This window comes from Clinocottus analis, unplaced genomic scaffold, assembly GCF_023055335.1.
Source record: "Clinocottus analis isolate CAN_PGR_092001 unplaced genomic scaffold, fCliAna1.0.p SCAF_9, whole genome shotgun sequence".
In the NCBI taxonomy this organism is placed as follows: Eukaryota; Metazoa; Chordata; class Actinopteri; order Perciformes; family Cottidae; genus Clinocottus; species Clinocottus analis.
The window spans coordinates 17,418,641-17,443,492 of NW_027176251.1; the positions used below are offsets into that span (position 1 = coordinate 17,418,641).

The 24,852-nt window shown below is 45.6% G+C and overlaps 1 protein-coding gene across 2 annotated transcripts in view; it reads left to right on the forward strand.

Annotated features, from left to right (window-relative positions):
* Nucleotides 1–360: 360 nt before the first annotated feature.
* The window catches only part of zfpm2a (zinc finger protein, FOG family member 2a), a 119,598-nt gene continuing 95,106 nt past the window's right edge, over nucleotides 361–24,852 (forward strand). For both annotated transcript variants that reach the window (XM_068569324.1, XM_068569325.1), the window contains exon 1: nucleotides 361–888. In XM_068569324.1, the coding sequence (XP_068425425.1) occupies nucleotides 849–888 (40 nt within the window). In that variant the 5' untranslated portion in view covers nucleotides 361–848. The remainder of the gene's footprint in view (nucleotides 889–24,852) is intronic.

Genomic DNA, 24,852 nt, shown 5'->3' on the forward strand with positions numbered 1-24,852 from the left:
ATTGCAGAATATTTTAAAAACAGCAGCAAACTGATGTCAAATATACCCTTTAAGAAACAAAGGTGTGATCAAATGTTTACCTGAGATAAATGCAGTGCAAATATTTAATATGATTAATTGTATTATTATTTGTATCATCATTGTTATCCCTCATGAGCTCAGTTTGTCTCCATCTTCCCCCCTACAAAAAAAACGTGCGCTAATTAAGGGCGACGCTAATTAATAACTGGAAGTTCAAGTAATTGTGGATCAAGTGAAGTTCACCGAGCTGCGGCTACGGTACCCGGGGAGGAACAAACCTTATCTTCAAACAAAAGCGCGAAACGCTTTCACCTCCCCAGTCAGTCCGTGCGGATCGCGGCGAAGCGCAGCCTCATCACGGAGAACGGCGCTGAGAGAGAGAGAGAGAGAGAGAGAGAGAGAGAGAGAGAGAGAGAGAGAGAGAGAGAGAGAGAGAGAGAGAGAGAGAGAGAGAGGGTGTGCAACCGTGTGCGCGTGAGAGAGAGCGAGGGAGAGAGAGAGAGAGATAGAGAGAGAGAGAGAGAGAGAGAGAGAGAGAGAGAGAGAGAGAGAGAGAGAGAGAGAGAGAGAGAGAGAAGCAGCTCAGGAGCCAGAGACACGAGAAAGATAAAGGAAAGACAGACGGAACGATAGACTAAAAAAAGAAAAAGAGAAAAAGTACCGGTGCCCCCCCCACCCCCCACCCCTTCTTCTTTTTTCCTTTCTCAATTTCCGTCAGACACACACACGCAGAAAAAAAACAAACCCAAACCGGCTGCTTGGATGAACAAGAACCTATCGATCTGTCAGTACTACACCTGGATTCACTGACCAGCCGCGCAGCAGGCATGTCCCGACGGAAGCAGAGCAACCCGAGGCAGATCAAACGTAAGTTCTTTGGGCTTTTTTTTCTTGTTGTTATTGTTGTTGTTTTGTTTTGTTTGTTTATTAACGTCGTCCCGCCGCCGCACTGCCGCGTCTGCGGAGCTTATCATTAGAGTTTTGCGGAATATCGCAACCGAGAAGTGACCGAGCTCGAGGGGCAGATTCAGCGGACGCTCGTGTGATGATTGCCCGTCACGGCTCCACGCACGCTCCCGGTCTCCCGCCGCAGAAATATGATTTGAAGGGCTCGTTTACAATCCAAGAAATCCCACGGAGCCGCTGCCTCCAAAGTCCCCCCGTGCCCTACCGCCACCGCCACCACGACCACCAACACCCCCTCCATGCTGCCAAGTTGTAGCAAAAGATACACGCACAAAAATGAAGTTATTTATTCTGTGGTCTGTTTTATTATAGTTGTCGTCCGAAGACAGTGGCTCGAGTTTGACTGCTGCGGATTTATTCCTACATGTAATGCTACAAAATATGCAGTGAATTTGTATCACAAGACTCTTTTAAAAATAAGATTTGTTTTTGAATGACATTAGCTATTAAATGTTTATATTTGCACCCTCTAGACACACACACACACACACACACACACACACACACACACACACACACACACACACACACACACACACACACTTTCAACTGCTAGATATGTTTTTCCTTTTCCACTAACACACACTCTCGCTTGCAGGTGTATAACTGTACACACACACACACACACACACACACACACACACACACACACACACACACACACACACACACACACACAGAGTTTTTTTGTTCCCTTCTCTTCCAAACTCCGGTGGTAAAAGTCACTCAGGGTGTTAATGCTGATCAGCAGCTGTATACCTGCTGTACAGTGTGAGGGCAACAGGGTGGCAAGTTATGGCTGTTTTCATTTGAATTGAATTGATCTGTGCACTACAGTAGCTCTGTGGAAAGTGTTGATGTTGACTATCGCCATTTTATGGGAACTGAAATGGAAATTTAGACCAGAGGCATTTGTTTTTCAAAGGCGCAGAAATATTCATGAAGTACAATTAATTCAGAAGTGTGTCACATTCACATGGCTGGATATTAGTAGTATTAAATATATGTTTTGTTAAGGATATTTTCAACAACGTGTCATCATTGTAAGGATTTTAAAGCGCTTGTAGATGATTTCTGAAATATACGTGGGGATTTGTGCACACACACACCCACACCCACAAGAACGAAACACACTTTCACATCTGAGATTCAGCTGACATCTCAGTGAGTGTGTGTGTTCAGTTCGTCCACTCAATGCCGTTGCTCCTAGCTGCTGCTGCTGCTGCTGCTGCTGCTGCTGCTGCTGCTGCTGCTGCTGCTGCTGCTGTGACCAAAGTGTGCTTACTCTGGGGTCAAAATATCAAAATACCAAACCACTTTTACTGATTTGTCTCATTCTTATGATTCTGTTCATCTGTGCTGCGAGACATTTTGGGGAATTCAGAGCGAAGGCAACATTTGTATATATGTGTGTGTGTTCATGTGTGGGTGTGTATGCTTGCAAGTGTGTGTGTGTGTGTGTGTGTGTGTGTGTGTGTGAGCTCACATGCATGCATTCATGAGGGCATGTTGGTATACAAGTGCTTTTTTATTATTACTTTTGCATGACACAGATTCTGCGACACGCAACAGATTTTGTGCGTCGTCATGTTTTGTTTCGCACGCAATTATTATTGTTTCACCTCTTACACATTCATGGCTCGTACATTTAAAACTAAAGTTTATTTTACATTTCTTAGAGGCATTCTGGTTTGTTTTTTAATGGAAGAAAATTGGGAATTTATTTGTAATATTTAAAGTGTACTGTACATTTTATTACTGTGTTTTTACACATTTTACAACACAATTATGATCAACCGGTTTAACCTTTTTCATTATTATTGGCAACGGGGTGTTGTTAAATATGATGATGAATTAATAAATATTGTTTTAATTTCTCAAACAGTTTAGGACAGTCTGGTACAGTTGCCATTAACTTTAAATTACATTTTTCAATATTTTTTTGGGGGAGAAACACCCTTCTGTCTACCCTCCTTTGAGTTTCGTGTTTGCATTTATTGCCGTCGTCCACGGCAAACCCGCAACCGCTTCTCCATCAACAAAAGGAGCGCGACGACGTCGTGACGTGATAGGCCCCGTCTCATCTCCAGGCCAATCCCGTCGAGGCGTCCCAAATGTTTGTTGTCGAGCAAAAGGAAGTGCAACGTTTGTGTGTGTGTGCTGCACTTTAGTTCTTTGTGACCCCGGCCTCGTGTGAATTAGTATGTCATGTGTAAAAGATCTTGTTAATATGGAGGCCGGTGTGCGGTCGTATAATCGAGCCCCCTAGTTAGAAGCAGAAAAGGTCACGAGGAGCCTAGATCCTCCTGCTACCCCGGGAACTCTGGGGGAAAGAAAAAAAAGGAGCAGAGGAGGCACTGCACAGAAAGTCAGCACAGACAGTCATTCTAAAGGACAAAAAGGTTGTTGGGCGCAGTCCCCCCTCTCCCCCACCTCACACCTCCTGCATACATTGGGCCGTTATCTAAAATTGTGATTTATGCAGTATTTTAATATTTTGCTTATTCTTTCCCCTTGGGTGCTCTCTGAGCGGTGATAAAAAGGCGATGCTGAAAGAGCACCATTAATTTGCTCCGATGACTGGGGAGATAAGGCCAGATAATGGGAAAGATAAGCAGGGAAGATATACCATCAGAAACCCCGATTATTACCATTAAAATTCCAGCCCAGCAATCTGCAGCTGGCTGATAATTCCTTCTCCGTTTCCACCACTTTGGATGATAAGGCAAAAAATAGTCACTCAGTGCTCCTTGATTAGGCTGCCTGGATATCCCGATAATACAGTGATAAATTATGTATTTTCCCCTCTTGTTTTCTTTCTGTGAAACGTTACATCTGATTTCTTTATATCTATCCTTATATATATATATATATATATATATATATATATATATATATATATATATATATATATATATATATATATATATATTACTGGGCCCCCTTTCTGCAGCCCCTTCCCCTCGTTGCTTTTCCAAGAGAAAGCGAAGTAAAAAAAGACTCGTGCACTTTTATTGTAATAAGAGTTTGATAGGAAGAGGAGATAGCGGTGGTGGTGTTTTGTGTGGGAGCACATATCAATGTTATCAGCCCATCTCCCGGGGCCAGCTGCTAGCTGCTGTTGTTTTTAGCCTTATCACCCCGTGCCAATATGCCAATAAATTGCCCCGGATTGTTAGCCGCTCTAAAGGCGGGTCGCTGGAATTTGACAGGAATGATGAAAATATCGCCGATGCTCTGCGGATTGCGATTAGCTGCTAGTAATATGATGTGTGAATTCCACCAAGCCCCCCCCCTTTCCATCCTCCTCCCTCCTCGCTTCTCCCTTGCTGCCGGTGTCGTCCGTACCTCTATTCGCACTGTGGAGGGAGAACATTTTGATGCTTAATAGGAAGGAACGATAGGAACAGGCTGAATTGAAACCAGCACCCCCTCGGAGTAATTTTTCTGCAAAATTGCCACCCCAAAAGTTTCCCCCGGCGTTAAAGGTGGAATCAGGATGATGTAGGGAGCGTGCCTCGCACAGTGTTTATGGGTGCACGTCGTAGAGCGGCCCTCTGAGGCCACAGGCAGACGCCTCATGTCAAATGTGCTTATTAAGCTGACTTAGTGCTCTCCCACCCTGCAGTTGTCTCCACCGTACGGACCGTGTGAGAATTCATGTTGCCTCCTTTTTTGCTCGCCGCCGTCCAACCAGAATCCAGCGCCGTTCACGCTGCTCTGCCACTGTAAGTTTGTACAGCACGAGTCCCCGGAGCCTACCACTGTGTCTTACTGTCCCCCCAACGTCCTAATCTACTCGCGCGATAGCAATCTTACATCTGTAAAGCCGGCCCACTGCAGTAATGCCTTGTGGTTTTATTTATTTATTTTGTTTTACCCATAATAGCTTGTGGATAAAGTTGGAGCAGGAACTAGTGGTGCTTTGGTAAATATAGCTTTTTCCTACTCCATTTTCTTATTCTTTTTTTACTAATATATTTCGCCTTTTGAGGAATGCAATGCCAACTGTTTATTTGTCACTGTTTACTTCTGTTTACACTGACAACCGTGTTACTTTAAATGTAATATACTGTACCACGTACAACCCTTGGGTTTGTATAATTAGATCCCTGCTTTTCTCAACTAGTCCGTTTGGAACTGAACGACAGCCAAAGAAGATTCTCCGCTAGAGCTAAAAGTCAGGGTTTTTTTTGTTTGTTTTGTTTTTATCGTGGCGACCATTTTTTTTTTTTTTCCATCTCCGCTCTACAGTTAATCTCTCCAACTCCTTAGCATGAAGCCACTTTATGTAACGTCAGCATGCTGTTTACCATATCAGGTGACATTTCTATCTTTGAGGGGCATTTATCAGAGGCAGATTACAGTAGTAAGGGATAAGGGGAGTGTTTACTGAATTGACTGCCAACATCCAGTATCTGAATGTGTGTGTGTGTGTTTGCTTGTGTATACATCGGTGCATGTGCAGTATGTGGGACGACTCACGCGTCTTTAGCAGAAGGGTCAGAGCTGTTAGCTTGATTTTTTTCTTCTTCTTTTTACTACAACTATGCTTTTGCGTACAAGTCAAGCGTTGCCGTGGAAGTGCTAGACGCCACGTTTTCACCCTCGGCCTAAAGAACGCTGGCAACTCCAACAGTCAGATGTTTCGGGGGTGTAAAAAAAAAAAAAAACAATGTTTGCATGCCAGCTTCCCTGTATATTTAAGGGGGTTTCTCTTTCATCGGGTGACAATCGGCGACTTGCCTCTCGTGTTTCTCTTGTTGATTTCTGTCAGAAGAAGAATGGTCGTTGAATGCCAACTTTCCCTCAAACATCTGTTCCCTGCCAATAACAGCTTGTGCCGTTGCCTCGTCTTAGCTGAAGGATCCCCAATTGCCTCCTCACTTTTGACACAAAACAACAATGCAGATGAATGTCATCTTCTCGTAATGTTTTTATTTTTGTATCTATTGTGTTCTAAAAGTACAATGTTTCTTGTGCAAAGGCTGCTTATGTCACAGGCTCTCGCAGCTATAGGGAGAGGAATGTATGGCAGCCGCTGCTTCCTTTGTTGAGATCAGTTCTGCGTGTCAATGTGTGTGTGCGATGCGTCGGATGAGCTGTGGTTGGCAGGCGATGGACTGACGTGCCTGCCCTCTCAGTCGCTGTGGCCTGCAAGTGTGCCTGGACAGCAGTGTGAAATGTGGGTAGGGCTGCTGCAGAGGTGGAGGTCACTTCCTCGCGCCGCTTCCTCTTTATCTTCCTCTTTCCTGAATTCCACCGCTATTATTCCAATAACCCGCCGCTCAAAGCTGTGGCCGTTGTGTTCTCTTGAACTGTGAGGCTGTCAACGATTTGGGAGCAGTGTTAATTCCAGAAAATGTGTGCAAAAGGCAAAATCCTGCTCGTGCCGTTTCTGCTGGCTGTGTTCTCCCTCCCTGACCGCGCGCCTCTCTGTTTATTTAGATTTGATATCAATGACGCCCATTGAGCCCCCGGGTAACAATTGACTTTCAGCCTGCTTTAAGTTAATAGCCTTGTCTCTTGCTTGTAGGGATCAATATTGGTATTAATTAATCACCATTATCAAGGGCGGGATCTGGTTCCATTTGTTGTTACATCAGCGAAATATCAATAGAGAAAGTGGACTCCCTGATCGTCATGGCAACTTCATCTCTTAGGTCAAAGAGAGTTTATCTTATCTTGCTGCTGAGAGTGGCAAACTGCTTGGGAATCTAGTTTGGACTCAAAGATCATCGATTTAAGCCGTTCTTTTTTTTTTTTTCGCCCCCACCTTGTTGTTTCGGCAGCGAGAGGTGTGAAAAAAAGAAAAGAAAGAAGACAACAACAGAGAAAAGGCAGCATTCTAATCACAACAGAGATGTAAGATTTAAATATTGATGTCCAAAGGCCATTACAGGCAAAGAGGGCCTCTGGTCTCGCTGTTCTTCAAGTACGTCCTTTTAAGACCCAGACAAAGCTTTGATTATCAGACGTGTCACCTCAGAGTATGTCTGTATAGCTGACAGTGCGGTGGCTGCAGGGGGGGATTCAGTTTCCTGCAGCCACCGCCACGGAATGTTAACAAATCGCGCTTTGCATCCTGGGTATTTCTGCGGGCCTCGGCCTTCGCGCAGAACATCCTGGCGCTCGCCGCCCACGGTGCCGATTGGCTGTCGTGTCGATCTGAGTGGAATAGTTTAGATCCGAGGGGGAAATTATTCACCAGGACCGATTGATCTTGAGGCATTTATTTCTACTGTTTGATTCTGTCCATTGTGCCTTTTCAACACGTTTGTCTTTTTAAAGACGATCGCGCGTCAATAATCTGCGAAGGTACCCAGCAGCTGCATATAAATGTAGGGAGTAAAAAGTTCCATATTTGCCTCCGCAACTTAGAAAATCAAAAGCAGCATACATTTTAGACAACCAAGCAAAGTGCTTGAGCACAGTCTTTGAGTAAATGTACTTAGTTACCTTGTATGACTCCAAAAAAGAATAATCATGGCTTTGATTATGCTGATTTGGGTTTGTCTGGGCTTATTGAGATGTAGCTGAAGTTCAGACTTAAAAAGGTCAATAATTTCAGTGCATAATCAGGACAGACGAGTGAGCAGCGTAAGCTGCGTATGAGAGTGAAGTTCTGGTCAGAGCTATTTGGGAAGGCCCGGGTGCTGGGATGCACCTCATCATGCTGTAGAATGCTCCTCAGGGTTAGCGCAGAGAGCAGGGGCACTGCCCGCTTACACCCAACAACCCCCCCCCCCCCCCCCCCCTCCCGCTTTTTTTCTTCCTCTTTTTGCCTCCAGGACACAATTGCCTCATTTAACATTCTCTATTTGGCCCCTGCCAAGAGGGGAAATAGCCAGGGTGAGTAAGAGAGGCCGCCACACATCATGAATTCTCCTTTCATTTAACTTGCGCGGTCCCTTCCCGCCCCGGTGATGCACATGGATCAGGAATGGAGATATTGCTCAATTAAGGGGATTTCTGAGGTCGCTCCCGAGGTATTGCAGTTATTTTTGTGCCGCTCCGAGGTTTTGATGTATCATGGATATGGATATTGGGTTCGTCGTGTGTATGATGCTTTGACATCGCCACAGCCCAGAAGAGAAAACAGAAGGAGGAGGAGGGAGGGGGGGGGGCTCGCCGAGAACGTGTTCAAGGAACACAGTCTGTCAGTCTTCCACTGCAACTTTTATGAGTGTATTAAGACCCTTTTTGTTTATTGCAATCAAATTAGCCATAGCTCATCAAAACGCTTTCATGGAATGTGTCAAAATTGATATTAGGGTTTTTGACTGAATCTTGGACGGAAGAAAAAGGGAAATGGAGGCTCCTTGGGAATGTGACTCACGTTTCGCGACAGGCATTGTCACAATACGTTGTCTGCAGTGTACAGCGGAATTAGTGGCCAAGCCTCGAGTTTGACTTCAACCACATAAACTTCATTTTTCCAGCAATTCAAAAAAATACATAGATCTTAATAGATGGTAATAAGAGGGATGATTTTGTGAGCAGGGCAGTAGCTGGCACACCCTAATAGTTATTCAGTGTAAATCTCTGGCTTGGCAGGAATTACTGAGGGTGTGTGTGTGTGTGTGTGTGTGTGTGTGTGTGTGTGTGTGTGTGTGTGTGTGTGGGGTGGGGGGCAGAACTTTGCGTTGGGATGAAATGCAGCCGGCTCCATAGTTAAAGGATGGGTGGCAACAGCGGATTAAGTAACAAGCCTTTCAGTTCAATTTGTACATCAGCATTTCCCCGCCAGACGGGACGGACGGGCGCGAGCAACTTAAAGGCCTCCCTGGAAAATCGCTAATGACAAAGCTTTGTAAACAGATAAACAATTTATGTCAAATATGCTGAAAATATAAAACAAACTTCAGAAACGTGTTAATGCTTTAAAAAAAAAAAAAAAGGCCGTGTTTTGATTCGCGCCATCGCGAAAAGCCGCTCAAGCTGTTGACAGCGCGGCTTACGCGTCACGTGATCGGCGAGCCGTGTGTCTGCCCCGCCTGTGATTAGCACTCGGCGAGCGCCGCTGTGCAGGAAATAGCCATAACGGAGCCACGCTGCTATCGGAACACTGGTGATGATGATCGATTTACCTAGTCTAAAGTAGGCAAAGCAGAGTGGATGGGGAGTGTGTGAATGTATGCACGTGTAGACATATTGGACAGTGACGGAAGGAGTGACGCGCTGCATCTCCTGCTTCTGATTATTTCAAAGCAGGCTTTGTGAAGTGACAGAGTAAACACCCAGAGAGAGAGAGAGAGAGAGAGAGAGAGAGAGAGAGAGAGAGAGAGAGAGAGAGAGAGAGACGCAGCCGCTATTATTTCAGAATCAGCCAATTTTCTCTCTCTGTGTATTCCAGAGAATGCTTATCTGGTAATTACTAAAAAACTGTTGACATTGAGCAAGTGCTGTAGCCAACTAAAATGCCTTTTTTTTATTCCCTTTCTTTTTTTTGTCTTATGATATCAGATTGGATTTTTATCTTGGGCTCACGCATTCCTGAAAACCAAAGATAACTGGCTCAAACTCCTTATTTTCACCATGAGTGTAGAATTAAGAGCCTCATTTTGATAATAAAAAAAGTAGAAAAAAAAAGAATGATCAGTACATCCATTCATTTCTGTGGCGATAATGGTTTCTTTCCCCTCCCGTTCGGTCTCGAATGTGCCGGAATCTTCCGAGACATACATTTGACCATAATCAAGTTTTTTTTTTTAAAGCTTCAGAAACAGGATAACAACTGGGTCAGATGATAAGCTCGGGCAAAACAGGGGAGAGAGAAAAAAAGCATCCTCTGATAGACGAGGAGAAAATCTGATTGATTGATGTCTGCTGGCTTTGCCACCATCACACGCCAGTTGACAGTTAGTTTGGGATCAGATGATTTGGCTCTTTGAGATTGGGGTGGAGGCGAAGCTAGGCAAATATGAAGGACACAAAGGTCAACGGCTCCTCTCCTCCCCTCTGTATCTATCTCTCCCCCTCGCAATAGCTTGCTTTGACAAACTGTAATATGTTGCTAAGCTTTGTGGCAGCGGGGACACATGGTCATAGTTTGTACAGTAATATCCTATTGCCGTAATCTCACGAGGAGTGATTGAAAGTGCTGGGGGGAAATCGGGGAGGTGGGGCGGGAGGGGCGACCCGTTGACATCATCAGCTGCCGCCGTGGACTGGCAGATGTCTCCTGACTTGTTTGAGCTGAATTTTCCCCCCAGTGGGATTGAACGGGTTAAACAACGGTTCTCTCTGACTTAAGAGTGGATCTGTTATTGCGAGCGGGATCTGATAAGGCGGCACCGCGTTATGAGTTTGTGTGAGCAAAGAGGGCCAAAAAATGGAATCTCCACCATTGTGGAGTGTCTCTCTCTGCGGTTTTGGGGGAAGGAAGGGGGAGGGGACGTGGAACTGTGACAAAGGATGATTGGATGCATATTGTAAATAAACACCCAAGTCTTTTGCGATCGCCCCCCCTGCCCCCCCATAAAAGACGTCTCATGTGCTCCTCAGATCGCGCGGCGCTAAGATGAAGTGACAAGGCTTGCTCTGGGTTTGACCCAGCGTGGCAAAACTAACAGTTGGATTATGTTTAACCAAAACCAACTCGTAGAAGATGTTTTGGGTTTTGGGCGGAATGAGGCGGAGTATTGCCAGACAGTGTTTGTTCCTTTTGCTATTGTCATGGAGCTGGATAAAATGTAATAAGACGGGCCTTTGGGTGCACCGTAGTGATGTCTGTGCTATTAAATAGAAGGCCTCGGTTCCTCTGAGAGCCCATCTCTAATAGACATAACAGACATGTCCATTAGCTTTGAATGGGGCTGCTTTCAAGATCAAGGTCTCACTTGTAATGAAGTGCCTATGCAAATGCAAGTCATATTCTACTATTGTGAATCGCTTGTTTTAATCAAGTTTTTTTTCTCGACCCCCCCAACCCCCGAAAGAAATGTAGCCTCTATTCAGAGCCGCTAACTGAACAATTAAAAAATGAAAAAAAAGAGGAGAAAAAGGATAATCCGAAGACAATCCCCATCCAAATGGAACCGGACATCATTTAGGGGGAAGGAGACAACAACTCTTTGTTTGTTTGAAGTGGCTGATATGACAACCTTCTTGTCAAAGACTCAGGGCCAATAAAAGGGATTTGTAATTACCATAATTATCTCTTATATGTTTTCACCTAATGATGTCCATTAAAGTGCCTGAGGCTTCATTTGGAGACTCTCGCTGTAGGTTGGCGCGGACTCACAATGCGGCGTGTTGCATTACGCGCCGCGCGAGTAATGAACTTCTTTCATCAGAGATGTTTATCACGCCCTGCTTCTGCGAGAGGGGAGAAGAAAAAGAAAAAGAATGTACTTCAGCTTTTTGTTACAGTTGGATTATAACAATTCTCATAGTTCCCACTTATCTTTCAAATTTCCTCTACATGTGATATGAACCCCAATTGGCTTCATGTCTAAACAGGATGGCGCTCTAATCTAGGCCGCTGTTCGTTTCATGTAAAACATCTCATTTTGTGGCTTAGGCTGGTGGCTGCCTTATCGTTACATAATTCGCTGCCCTCGCCGTGATTTTCTTTGTGGCAATTTATTTAAATTCCCCCATGTTTATATATTTCCTGTCTCCTTTCATTCACAATGATTGCCTTTCGTGAGTTCAAAGACTCATCTTCGAGACTTTTGGTAACTTTGCAGATATGGATTCGCAGTGGGGAGGAAGAGAGGGAGAGAAATAGGGGGGTGGAAATAAGCTATTTTGTTGGAGAGCAGAAGAAGATGCGTTGGTGCATGTCCATCGCCGTCTCAAGGCCCAATCGGGAGGTCGAACCGGCCGCGATCGACAGCTCAGATTACAGCGCGCTAACGGCTCGCACCTCAGCGAGCACGGCGCCGGTGTGAGCTGCTCTGCCCCCAGCGCTAAGGCCCTCAGTCCTGCATGCGGCTCTGCTCCTGTGGTTGCTTTTGGGTCTTTGTCCGCCGCCTATCAGCATATCAGCAGTGTCTCTGAAGCTCGCTTGTATAATGCACCATTTATGGCTTTGTGGAGGGAGATGGCGGCCAGGCGGCGGAGTGGCTCCGGGCCTTCCCCTCGGTGAGTGGATTAACGGCGGCCTGCTTTAGCGCACACTGCCGCGGTGTGAAATCGGCCCCGCTTCGGAAGCGGCGGCGGCAGCGATGAGGCTCCCTCTCTCTTTTCTCTCTCTCTCCCTCCGTTTCCTCACCTCCATGCAAAGCCTCTCCCAGCCATCTGTGAAATGTGGAAACTCTGTGTCTAAGTTGAGTTCAGATCCCATCCCCTCCGTCGAGCTGAGGCCAGGAAGCAAATGGGCAGGCAGTCGGCGGAGTGGGGGTTTGCAGGGAGGAGAGGAGGAGGAGGGTGAGGGTGGTGGTGGTAGGGTGAGGGAGGGGGGCGGAGGGGGGGGATCAGCTCACTGATGTCGTGCCGCGTGTGCAGGAACCCTGCCTGTTCTCCGCGGGCGAGTTGGAGGAGGGTCCAGGCCTGGGTGCTGGCCGAGAGATCTCTGGTTCCTGCTTGCAGGTCCAAATCCCCCCTCTGTGTGTGTGTGTGTGTGTGTGTGTGTGTGTGTGTGTGTCTGTGTGGAGGCGAGACGGTGGCACAGCTCCCCTGAGCCCCTGCCCAGTCCTTTGAAGATAAGATGGTGATACAGAGTCCCTTTCGGTACGTCGCTAACCGATGGTCTTTGTGCGACACACATGCCTCTCTCCTTTGGAGCCCGCGGCTGAAACACCTATGGTCTTTACTGAAACGAATCGGGCCGCGTGGCCTCGGGTCAAATTAGATTATAAATGGGTGACAAAATCCTAGATCGTATGTCTAGGATAATTTTTTTTTTTTACCCCCACACCTATTTCATGCTGATAAAGTATAGACTTCTGCTGTGGTTGATATTGTATTTCTATTCGATTCCCCCCCATTGAGTAGAATCACTTTCATAAATTCTCCTCATACAGTCCGACTCCTTTCCTTTTTTCCCAGTTTTCCATGGCAACCAGTTGTCATCTTAACTCTGCTGATTTCTCTGCTACCCGAGCCGTATTGCTCTTGATCATGACAGCTTTTTAAACACGTTCTCTCCTCTGCATTTATAAGCATATTTTGTGGCACTCGCGGGCCCAATTCTCCCACTTCTGGCTCTCCACAGCAGCTTTTCACAAGAGCGGCCATCATAATCAGGCTTTTGAATTATGAACTCAATATTCCCTTCACTTTTTTTCCTTTCCTCTATCCTGTGGCTTTGGGGGTTCTGATCTGTGCATAATGTCTTGTGATTGCATGGCATTATGGTGGTTTGGAAAAGCCAAGCGGAGGCCCGGCCACGCATCATCTTTCCATAGACAATGTGGATCTCTGTGTCTCTCTGAGCTCATCAGGGATGGGGCGTTGATTGCTTTTTGATACCCCTCCAACGTGGATGAGGTCCTGCATACATCAGCTAATTAGAATGTACTCAGTCTGTGTGTGTGTGTGTCTGTGTGTGTTTGTGTGCGACAGACCCCACACTCCTCATCAGGTCCTCCGCCCAAGTGCTCTAACCACACTCACTAAAGGCTTTATCAAACAAGAGAAGAAAAGCTATACAGAGCAGGGGCATGAGTGGGACTTTGTGTGGGATTCCATGTCATTGGGAAAATAAAAACACAGAAAATGAAAACCACGGGAGTTATTCTAGCTTTTGGGTGAAAGTTCCACAACCCCTCCTCCTTCATAGACGCCACATGCGAGGAAAATCTGATGACAGCTGTCCACGTTTTAAACCCTTCGAGAAGAAGCCATCAGCACACCCGGTACAACATACATGGCAGCGGTGGGGTTAACTCCGTCCCGCTGCTGCTAATGACGGGGGCCGCTTTGCTGGAAAGCTCTGAATGGATGGCACGGCGGCGGGGAGGGGACGCGGCAGCAGCTAATTAGCCAGCGCAAACGAGTGAGCGGTATATCGTCCCGAGCACCTTGACGATATGACGGCCAAAGTATTGCCGTGGCCTCGCCGACCCTCAGCACCCACTTCCCTCTACCTCACACGCTGTGATGTGTGGAAGGTGCTCGGGGAGTCGCTATATATTTCATAAAGGCATCCCATTACACCCCCATGGCTTGTGGGGAAGGCACACTGTGGTCTGGTCCCCAAGCAGCGGAGAATAAAGTGTAGGACGTGGCACTGGAACAGAAATCTAAAGTGCTGTTTCCTCAGGTAATCTTGACTTGGATCTTAATTCCAATAAAGTGTTTTCTTTTTAGTTTCTTTTTTTTTCACAGCGTGAGCCAGATCCAAGCAAAGAACACTCCACTCTGTATTTCTGCGGTCATACTTTATTGAATATCATTTCAGATAAGAGGTGTAATCCTTTGGGTGGAAGTGATGTATATTGACCAGCTTGACGATAGCGATATTCAGCGCATGCCTCCGATATTTGAGAGTGGTAAATAACGATTTGTGTCATCGGCTCAGTCAAATGCGTCGGCTCAGTCAAATGTCGTGGGATGTTTTAGAAGCGCTCCTTATTTTTATTCATTTTGTCAGTCTCCAACTCTTTTGGGCTCTGTCTGAAAGTATATATTTGAATGGTGTTTCTTTAGTGCCGAGTACAGTAGCTTGTGGATGCTAAATAAGTGAATGGCTGGATGAAAACGCCAATAAATCGGTTTATCAAACAACTCGGGGATGAAAGTATTCAGATCTTTTACTTTTATATATACACAGGATGTTCATGTCAAAATAATTAACCGTCAAATTAAAGTTCAGGAGACAACATCCTGACATGTACATGAGTTAAACACTCAAAAAGGAGAGCCTGTGTGACTTGGCCCCACAAGTGCCATCCGATTTCAATCCAAGGGTTGCTTAATTCTGATTGGTGCACAGAATTGCGTGAATTTTTTTTTCTCCTTCAACCGAGCCCCGCCAACTTCAAATCAGTGGGGAAAAAAAACACAGAAAAAAGCCTCAAAACAGGGATCCAATTTAACAAAAAGTGACTAAACACACAAACAAACAAAAAGTGTTTATATACAAGAAGCTATTAGTCATAGTGAGGAATGTACATAGAGATTAAAAAATAAATCATAAAGAACGAATGCAAAGTATTAACAGCAAAGTACAGTGACGTGTACTAAGTACAGTATGTCGTAAAGGAGTGACCTTACATCCGACAGCAGACCATTGTACTTTAATAATCTGAATAAACACATTGGCAAACTGTAAGCCAGTGACAGATTAACAACTCGAGAACAAAGCCTCACATTTATATGTTTTGTGTATGAACTCTTTATCTGAGTCTAACTCTAGCTGTCACATTATTGTATTGTTGTGGAGGCGAAGTGTAAAATACACGTAATCAAAGTTGTTTCCAGCTGCTATTGAGGTTTGTTTGGCATCATATCATATTTTATGCATCGATTCAATTACCAAAGTGTACACAGAAGATAAGATTTATTTTGCATCCATGCAATTGATATTAAACTCTCCCAAAACGGTTAGTGTTGCCAAACAGCGATAGTACATGAGTAAACCCTCTCTAAACAGAGTGTGTAGGAGTTCAAGCAGTGAGACGGGTCACTCGGGTCAATAAGACACTGTTACAGTCTCACCTCTCAGAGTGACTGGGCTTCTTCCATCAGAGCAGAGCAGCCCCCTCTGCTCCCACGCGCTTCATCTCATCAGGGTTTCTTTTATCTCGACTGGCCAGGCCCGTGACTCCCCCCTTTCCCGAGCCCTGATAGTCCAATAAGACTGCAAGAGAGCATCACCTGGGGGCCCCCATTGTGGAGACTGAAACACAACTTAAAGTTTTTCTTTCGCCTTTAAGTGTGTGCATGCACACGCGTGTGTTTGTGTGTGTTGAACCGTTTTGAGCAAAAGTTCAGCTGGGAGACAGAATGTCGACAGGTTTAGCATGAAATATGCATCATGAATCAAATGCAAATTCAGCTTTTGAAGCATTTAAAAAAAAAGAAGAAAGAAAAGAATATGCTAAAGCTGCAGTTGAGCGAACGCATCAAATTCTAAAACACAAGAAAGAAAGAAAAGGGCCGGCCGTTCTGCTCAGAACTGTTCAATTCCATGAGCCTGCAGAGAGCGCCGTGTTTACTTTCCTTTAGCGCAGAAGAAGAGACACGGACGCTCAGAGTTCCCTGTAAAGACAAACATGAAAAGGCATCAGCGAGACTTCTTTGGGGCCCTTTCTCTCGTGTTGTGTGTAATGCAGCTTCTCTGCCGCCCAGGTAGCCGCGGCCGTCTGGCTGCCGTTTGAAGTCGGCAGAAGTCGACAAATATTTGCTTTTCCGCAATTCGCGCCCACTGTGTCTCTGTCGAGTTTCAAAGTGGGACGACGTGGAGCCTATCAGTTCACTCTCTTGGAGGAAAAATGGCTTGAGTTTGGGCGTTGTGTGTTCGCCTGTGGATCGAAGATGAGGTCCTTGCAAATGAGAGGGTGGAGGGGGGAGCGTGATTGACAGCTACGGGTGGAGGACAGGGGAGGGTACAAGGGAGAGCCTCCGCTCAGACCTGCTGGGGTGCGATCTCACCAAAGCACCAAGCGTGGGCCAATCTCAGTCAACCCGCCCCCTCCAAAAAATGGCAGAGGGTAGACGAAAGGGAGACGAAAAGGTGCCAGACGAACACCGGCTGCCCACAAATGATCCTCCCTTCATTTCATTTCTTTTTAAAACAGAGGCTCTTATCACCCTTTTTGAAGAACTTTTTTTTCTCAAATAAAATTACTGTATTATTATAAATCCAAAATCCAAACAACATCTTTTAAAACATTCATCGGTGACTTGCGAATCACGTCACCGAATTACATCAGCGCAAGATTTGTCGCGTATCTCATTGAACTCATCTCATGCTCCTGTGCTCCTTCTCCATCGAGCCCAGTACTACAACAGTACTACAACAGTACGCGCTTCCCCGAATGGCATTATCCAGTGGCCGTGTATGTGTGAAAGCTGCTTCTTCACCCCGGCGGGGTTGCGTGTGTTAGCGAGGAGGCTGGGAGGCTGCCGAGACCCGGCGCGTTATCAGCGCCAGATGCAGGTTGACTTCAGACTTTCAATGGAAGGTAAAGAGAGGGAAGGGGGGAAATTAATGAGAGCCATAAAGCCAGCAGGATAAATAATTAGCCAACTGCTCCTGAGATCCGTCCCGTCATTACCAGCTGCAAATAAAATCCTCCTTGCAAAGTTTGTTCATCAAAACTGCAGCCCGATGTGTTTGTTGTTGATGATATTGCATGCATGTGTGCATTTTTAAGATTTGTTTGTGGGTATTTCCGCCGTCCCTCTTCATTTGTCATGTCCAGTCCGAGTGACAAATCAGTTGTCATGGCATTCTTCATAAATCATCTGCATGAGGAGTGTTTCATTCTGGTGTCCACATGATCATTTTTCAAATAATCAGAGAGATGTAATGTTGCTTGTTCACTCGCCTTCCTCCGTCGGGCCTTCTGGAAAGGTGCAGGGATGTAAAACACGCGGCTTTGTGCAGACACAGGACCAGACGTGCCTCAGAACGCGTTTTTACGTCCAACAATTGATGCCATTTCAGTGGGCTGATTGCTACTTTGCGGCGCCCTCGTCGGGATCAAAGCTAATTTTTGCTGCATTAGAAGGACACTTTGTGCCAGCGCGCTGCGCGTTGATCTGGAGTGTTTACACGTGCATCACTCCCTGAGGATTTCGTATTAACTCTTGTCACACTGTATGGAGAGTAGCTACTTGCATTGTTCTAACACTCCGACCGGTAGATTTTGAAGAAAGAAAAAAAAAAGAAAAAAAGGGCTGAGCAATCACCGAAAGACTTACATTATCCTCCAGTCTTTGATCGCTATTCATGTGTCTGGGCGAAGTAATCTTCCCCTCTAATCTCATTCACAGATATAAATAAACAAGTAATGCTCCGAACGAGAGAGCACACGAGTGAGCACCCAGAGGATTATGGTAATTTGTGGATAAATAGAGGTGTTTAAGAAAGAAACAAAATGGGACTTTTTAGTAAGGAAGTTTAAAAAAGATCGGTTTCCGCTCCATGAACCCAGAGGAATGAATCGATGAATCGTACTTCCCTCTGATATTACGCACAAGGTGGTGATCCTCCAATGTTTTTTTTGGCATATTCCTATTTCGTACACTACTCCATAAACGTTAAATTCCCCTGGGAATAATTTAGATGATAGATACTTCAGTGATTAACAACTTAAAAATAAAAGCCTAACTACTAAATACCACCCAAATCAACAAGCCCATATTGCCGATTGCTTTTTAGGACATTGCTCTTTTCTTTTTCCCACTACCCATCTCTTCCAACTTGACATTTGGAAAGTCAGAAATCAATTATGTTCCCATCCCAAATGAAAGGCGAAAAGAAAAAAACTAGTTTATGACTTTAAAGTCAGCCTGGCTCGCCTTTGACACGGCGCATTACAAAGGGAAAGGAAAATCACACTGCATACCTGATCCATAGAAAAGAAGAAAAAAAAACAGAAAGCCTTTGAAATGGATTGCTGGGTGGGATCCAGTCTGGCACAAGTCGTGGCATTGATGGCACAGCCCCCCTGGGCGCGGGGATACTTGGCCTGGACAAGACGGTTGCTGGGCCTCGTATCAGTGGGCACTGGCCCATCCTCCGGGAGCTCCTAAGCCATGCCGTCTGAAGAAGAACTGATGGGGTTGGCAGCACATATGGGCATGCCACGGGTTTTTATTTCAAAAACAGTCCCGATGTTATCGGCCTTCAGTCGCCGGCACAGCAGCATCAACACGCTTCACAGGGAGGAGGAGGGGGGGGGATGAAGAAACTAAGAAACCTCCCGCAAATTAACTTCAAAAGAACAACAACTTCTCTTTCGTCCCACACGCGACCGCTCCTTCATATACAGCCCAGGTGCTCCGATCTAATTGCTAACCATCACTTTTAGCTCCCATATAGGGTCGGGGCGACAATTTGTTCCCGCTAATTGGACTTTCTTTCTCATTTTTTTTTCTGGGTGTTTTTACATTGGCCTTCCCTGCACGCCACATCAGCAATGACATGGATATGATACGCATCAGACGCCACTGTTTTTTGTTTTTTTTTGCCATACAAAAACCCCACAGACAGGAAGTTGACGGCCACAACAGTTTTTCAGTAATGGTTAGTTGATAACCATCCACCGGGGGTAATGAAACTTCCACCTTTGATGAGAAGTTGAAAAGAGAGCGTTTCACTGTTGGCTTGGCAGAACATTAGACGTGGCTGCAGGCAGGCAGGGCAGGGGCAGGCTGGGGATCGAGCTGCTTTAATAGGGCTCATCCAGAGGTGACGGGAGCACTGCACGCACTGAACTGGAGGTGTGAGCCGGGCCTGCCAGTACATATCTTTTGTCTTTCATTATCTTTATTTCCTTATTATTTTAAATGGCCGGCGTGTGTGTGTGTGTGTGTGTGTTTTATTTTTTTCTAGACTAGAAGCTTTTTTGATATCCATTTAGATTGGAGCTTCATTAAAAAACCTCAGACAATGGAGTGACTTCTAATTAAGAAGCGCCGCATCTGGCCCCTGGCACCCTATCCCGTTGTTCCATCTATTTTGCTGGGGAGAATTCATTTGTTTCTTAATTAAGAAAAACACCAATAGCGTGAAAAATCTGCTTATGGTACCTGAATCCTAATTAGTTAAATGGTGAGGGGAAGGCGAAAACACATTCCAGTAGCCCTAGAAATGAACTCGGAGCTGATAAAAATGAACTAACTAGCCTTGCATAAATCCGAGCTGGGGAGAAAGTGTGCCATCATTATGGCTAAGACAATATGCAAACTATCTTCAAAGAAATCAAATTGCCGGAATGTTTTCATTTGCATGCATTAACCATTACCATAATGAGCAGAAGTGACATTGGACCCGGATTGTGTGTCTGTTCGGATTGATAACTCTGCTGCATCTGCAAATAGTCGCCTCTGCAAAATTATGCCAGCAGTCAAATCAGTGTTGAACTGTGGAGGGAGAGTGATGGAGAGAGGGAGAGGGAGACAGAGAGAGTGGAGGCGCTTTTTTTTCTTCTCCGTTTTATCAGGGAGCTCTGTGCAAACCTGCTGCAGTGTTGAATCGGAGCCATCATCCTCTGACAGCTATCCTTAAACAGGAAGGGGCCGCGAGTCATTGTCTCTAAGGCTCTGTGGAAAGCTGCTGTCTGTGTGTGTGTGTGTGTGGGGGGGGGGGGGGGGGGGGCACGCTGGGGGATGTGCCCATGTGGCTGCAAGCTGGAGATGGACCTCGAGTGGGCACACTTCACACTCGTACATATCGGACACGTGCACACGCCTGCATGCATGTGTTGTCCAACCCCCCCTCCCTCCAAAAACACATACATACACACACACACACACACACACACACACACACACATCTGAGTGCTTCCAGGATACCAAAGGCTCACTTATCTGTTTCGTAAAGACTCGCCACGTTGGCGAGTTGGCAGGCAACTAGCCAAATCCGCTGTGTGTTCTCCCCAACTGCAGGCGTCACGCGAAACACCGAAACCGTCTTCAATATTCAAAATAATTTTCTTCCAACATGCTACTTCCTGGGATCAGCCTCTTAGGTCAAATTATTCAATTAAGTGTCTGTTTATTACTGATACCAAAGCCGGGTGGCGGTTCTACTTATCACCTTTTTTGCAGATTGGTGTTCTCGCAGAATACCACCATAAAGATTGCCTTGGCTGTAATTAAAATGGCACAGAGACAAATTTGGCGCCGGGCTAGGACACGGGGAAATGAATGAGGTATGGGAAGGCGAGGGGTGGGGGGGCCTCGTTCTGTCATCCAATGAAAAAGTTGAGGCTGTAAAAGCGAGTGGCCTTTTTTTTCTGTCAGAGTGCCACATTTAGGATCAGGTATGTGGAAAACAAAAACAAAAAAAGCAACCTTTGTGGTGGTGTGTTTATGTACAGAAAATGTGGCTCTGACTGGAGCAAGCGCACAGGAGGCGGCAGGAGCGGATGCCGTTCCGACGTCCCGAAAAGCCGGCCGGGCTCGCGTCCATCCGCGGGGGCCCCCGCGTGCGTTTGATGAGCTATTGGCAGGCTGCAGGGGACACGTGTTCCCGCAGCCTCGTGGCGAAAAACATACCTTTCACCGTCTTTGACTCCACACGCCCGTGTGACTTCTCAGGGAAAAAATAGGGAAAAAATCAAAGCGCCAATAAGCTGAGGGTGTTAAGCCAGAGAGAGAGAGAGAGAGATGGGGGGAGGGTGGGGGGAGAAAAGAAAAGACCTGAGCGACTTTGGATTTTGACAGAATCTTCATGCGCTCTCTGACAAAAAAATTTGCATTGTTATCGCAGATAACTGGTGATGTTTTTACTTGGTTGTACATTTTTCGTGAAATATGTAAAATGTAAACCAAGCCTCTAACGATTCCCTTAATGACGCGGATCTTGCTTTTTTTTTTTCTTTTTTTCTCCCCCCTCACCCCCGTCCCTCCAACCCCGCTGAATCGCGTCTTAGCGGGCTTTTTCGGTGCAGGATGTCTGATATCTGAATATTAAAAGGGAGTTTCAAGCTCATCTGCAAATGTGATTTGCACATATCACACTTCTGCAGTCGTCAAGCTGCTTCATCGCCAAGCTTCTGAGCAAAGACGGCTGGGGAGGGGAGGGAGAGAGGGAGAGAGAGAGAGAAAAAAAGAAAAGGGAAAGATGCACATATGGGTTGCTATTGATGTATTCCATTTCTGACCTAATTTAAATCCCTGCCAACAAGCTCATATGCATACTGTACATTTGCTAAATTACTGAGTGTAAACCTTGCCTCCTCGCGGAGACAGGTGTAAACATCAGTGTTGTCATAATGCACCACCGGTAAATATGATAATCGCGCCATGCTGCAATAGAGCACAAAATAATTTGGACATCATTTTGATGCCTGAGAGGCCCGGGGGAATGCCCTCCAGAACGAAAGGTGGCCCATTGACATGCTATACACGCCAAGATATAATTATGGCTGCCTGTCTTTGTTCCTCCCAAGCTTCTTCCTCTCAGAGCACTTGTAATTTGCTTGTGATTCCTTTTTTTTTTTTTTTTTTTTTGGAAGTGGGGGGGTGAGAGATATTCTTTTACGATTGAGTTGTTCTCCCCGGACTTGAGTATCTGTGGTTTGGAAACAGGAAGTGGCGTGGAATTCCAAATTTTTTTTTTGTTGTTGCCTTTTTAAGATTCAGCAGCGGCTATCTCTGTGGGACGTTGCCGATAATAAATATGTTTAGAGTAGAAGCCGTGTGTGACACCCCCCCCCCCCCCCCCTCACTCATTTGTAGCGCCGGGATCAGGCGGGTCGCAGCGCGCCACTTGCCTGCCGTGTCAGGACTAGGGGACCGGCGAGGTGGATTGTCATTTCTGAGGCAATATTTTGACAGCGCCGCCGCCTTTACCCGTTTGCCGCGGCTCAAAAGGTCAGAGCCGTGCCACTTCCATTTACTGCGTGTGTGTGAACACTCAATCCCTGAGAAGTGGAGCTCTCTACACCCCTCAGGATTTTCTCTCTCTCTCTTCCCGAAGTCTCTCTTTCTGCCTCCCACCATTTAACTCGCTTGTTTTAGGGAGATGGATGTCAGGGATAGTCCCACACAGAGCTGTAAAGCGAGTCTAAAGCTCCCAAATTGAAGGGCAATTACAACTTATAAAACCTTTATAATTGTGCAAATGGAGTTTAAAAAAAAGGCACTATGTTCGATTCCCCCCTCCTGCCATCATTCCAATTAGTGTATCGCAAAGACAGCCACCTCTTCCTCCTCACTCACCACTGTGTTCTCGCTTACCTCCTATCACACACATACACACTGCCGGGTGTGTGTGTTTTTCTTATTTTATTTTTTTTGCATAGCCTCGTGTGATTGTTACAACTACACAATGTCTCCATGGTGTCATCCATTTTTCCTTGTGTGTTTAGCAGCCAGTCCTCAGACACCGAGGCAGGTTATGTCAACCAAATAAGGCACTTGTCAGCGACACAAAAACACATTGTTGCCGGTCTATTGTCACCTGCTGTGCCAGCCATCATATAGGAAGTGATGGAGTGACGGCGTTTTGGGAGCGAGGTGCAGCCCCCCCCCTCCCACACACACACACACACACACACACACACACACACACACACACACACACACACTCAGGGGTATTATGGGGTGTAAATCTCCCTCTCGCAGTTCTGCTCCAGGCCAGCGAGCGCATCATCATTAGCCAGAGCAGATGGAGGGGCTTCAGCACTGTTTTTCTCCCTCGCTCTCTTCTGTCGCGACCACAACTGCAGGAATCTGGTTTCGAAACAACACGAGCAACAGCCGAGCTCGTAGACGGCTGATGAAATCCGCACGAAATCAGATGAAAGCCATACAGTACGCACACAGAAAGGAGGCAGTCTGATTCATCATTTATTTGTGAAGTGATAAGAGCGGAGGTTTGGTGAAGTGCTCTGTGTGTGTGTGTGTGTGTGTGTGTGTGTGTGTGTGTGTGTGTGTGTGTGTGTGTGTGTGTGTGTGTGTGTGTGTGTGTGTTCGTGCGGCGCGCTTGTCGCGATTCTTTTGTTTTGGTGGCAGGGAAAAGTGTCATGCAAGCTGAAGGCTTTGACGTGATGGAGGCTGACGAGAATGTTGGAGGTTAAACAATTTGTGGATTGATTGATTGATGAGAAATTAACTAAGCTGGTTTAACACATTAATCTATTTTGTTTTTCAAGCAAAACAACTTCCAACAATCTTTGGTTGCAGCTTCTCAAATGTGAAGATTTGTCGCCTTTACTCGTCTCAAATTAAAAGGAAAATGAATGTCTTTCAGTTAGTCAAACAATTGTTTTTTGTTTTTTTATTGTCATCATCTCGGGCTGCGAGAACTACTTTCTTTCCTCTTTTTTATTTTTTTACCCAGATTATATAAATTTAGATAACCCTAAAACTGCCAGTTTTCTACATAAACCACAACATATCAGATATTTCCTATTTTTAAAAAAATAAGAAAGTGAACATCAACCTGATGTAACCTGACGATTCCCAGCAGCAATCAGTGCAATCATTTATCAATGAGGAGTATTTATCTCCAGCAGCCACGAGCTCCCCATTGATGCAGCAGTATTTCACAGTGTGCTAGAGGCCTGCTACCCAGGGTGTGTGTGTGTGTGTGTGTGTGTGTGTGTGTGTGTGTGTGTGTGTGTGTGTGTGTGTGTGTGTGTGTGTGTGTGTGTGCTGTCTGAAGCACTGGCTGAATCCTAATCTTCCAGCAAGAAGCTTCACATGGCCAGATCAAGAATTAGGAGGGAGGCTGAGGGCGGGAGGAGGGGGGAAAGCCCATCTCGGTCTGTGTGTTTTAAAGGACAGTGCTTTGAATGTCATTTGACAATTTCCTTTTAATTAGAACTAATTTACAGAAAGATGCCCACCAGCTAATCTTTACAGGATAATTAACTTCTATTTTCTTTACTTTTAATTAAAAAGTGGAAAAGATTGAGCTGATCCACAAAGAATTGTTCTTTTGAATTGTTCATCAGACTTCACACTTCTTTTGGCATTAGTAATATTTAGATCCTATCTGCTGCCCGCAGTCTCCACTGAGTCACTCCCCCTTATCCGGGGTATTAAGAAGTGGAACTATCAATAGTAGAAATAGGAACCAGAGGAAAATTAGAATTGAATTAATGAAGAATTTATTGCAAAAGGACCCCCCCCTCCCCCTTCACCATCCTTTATAATGATGGAATGAAATTGACATCTTAGATATATCCATTTCATAGAAATTCCTTGATGGAAAAATATTGTTTTATCTACATTATTTGATACAGTAATCATTTTTCTTTTTCTAAAAGGCTCCCCAATTAAATTCTG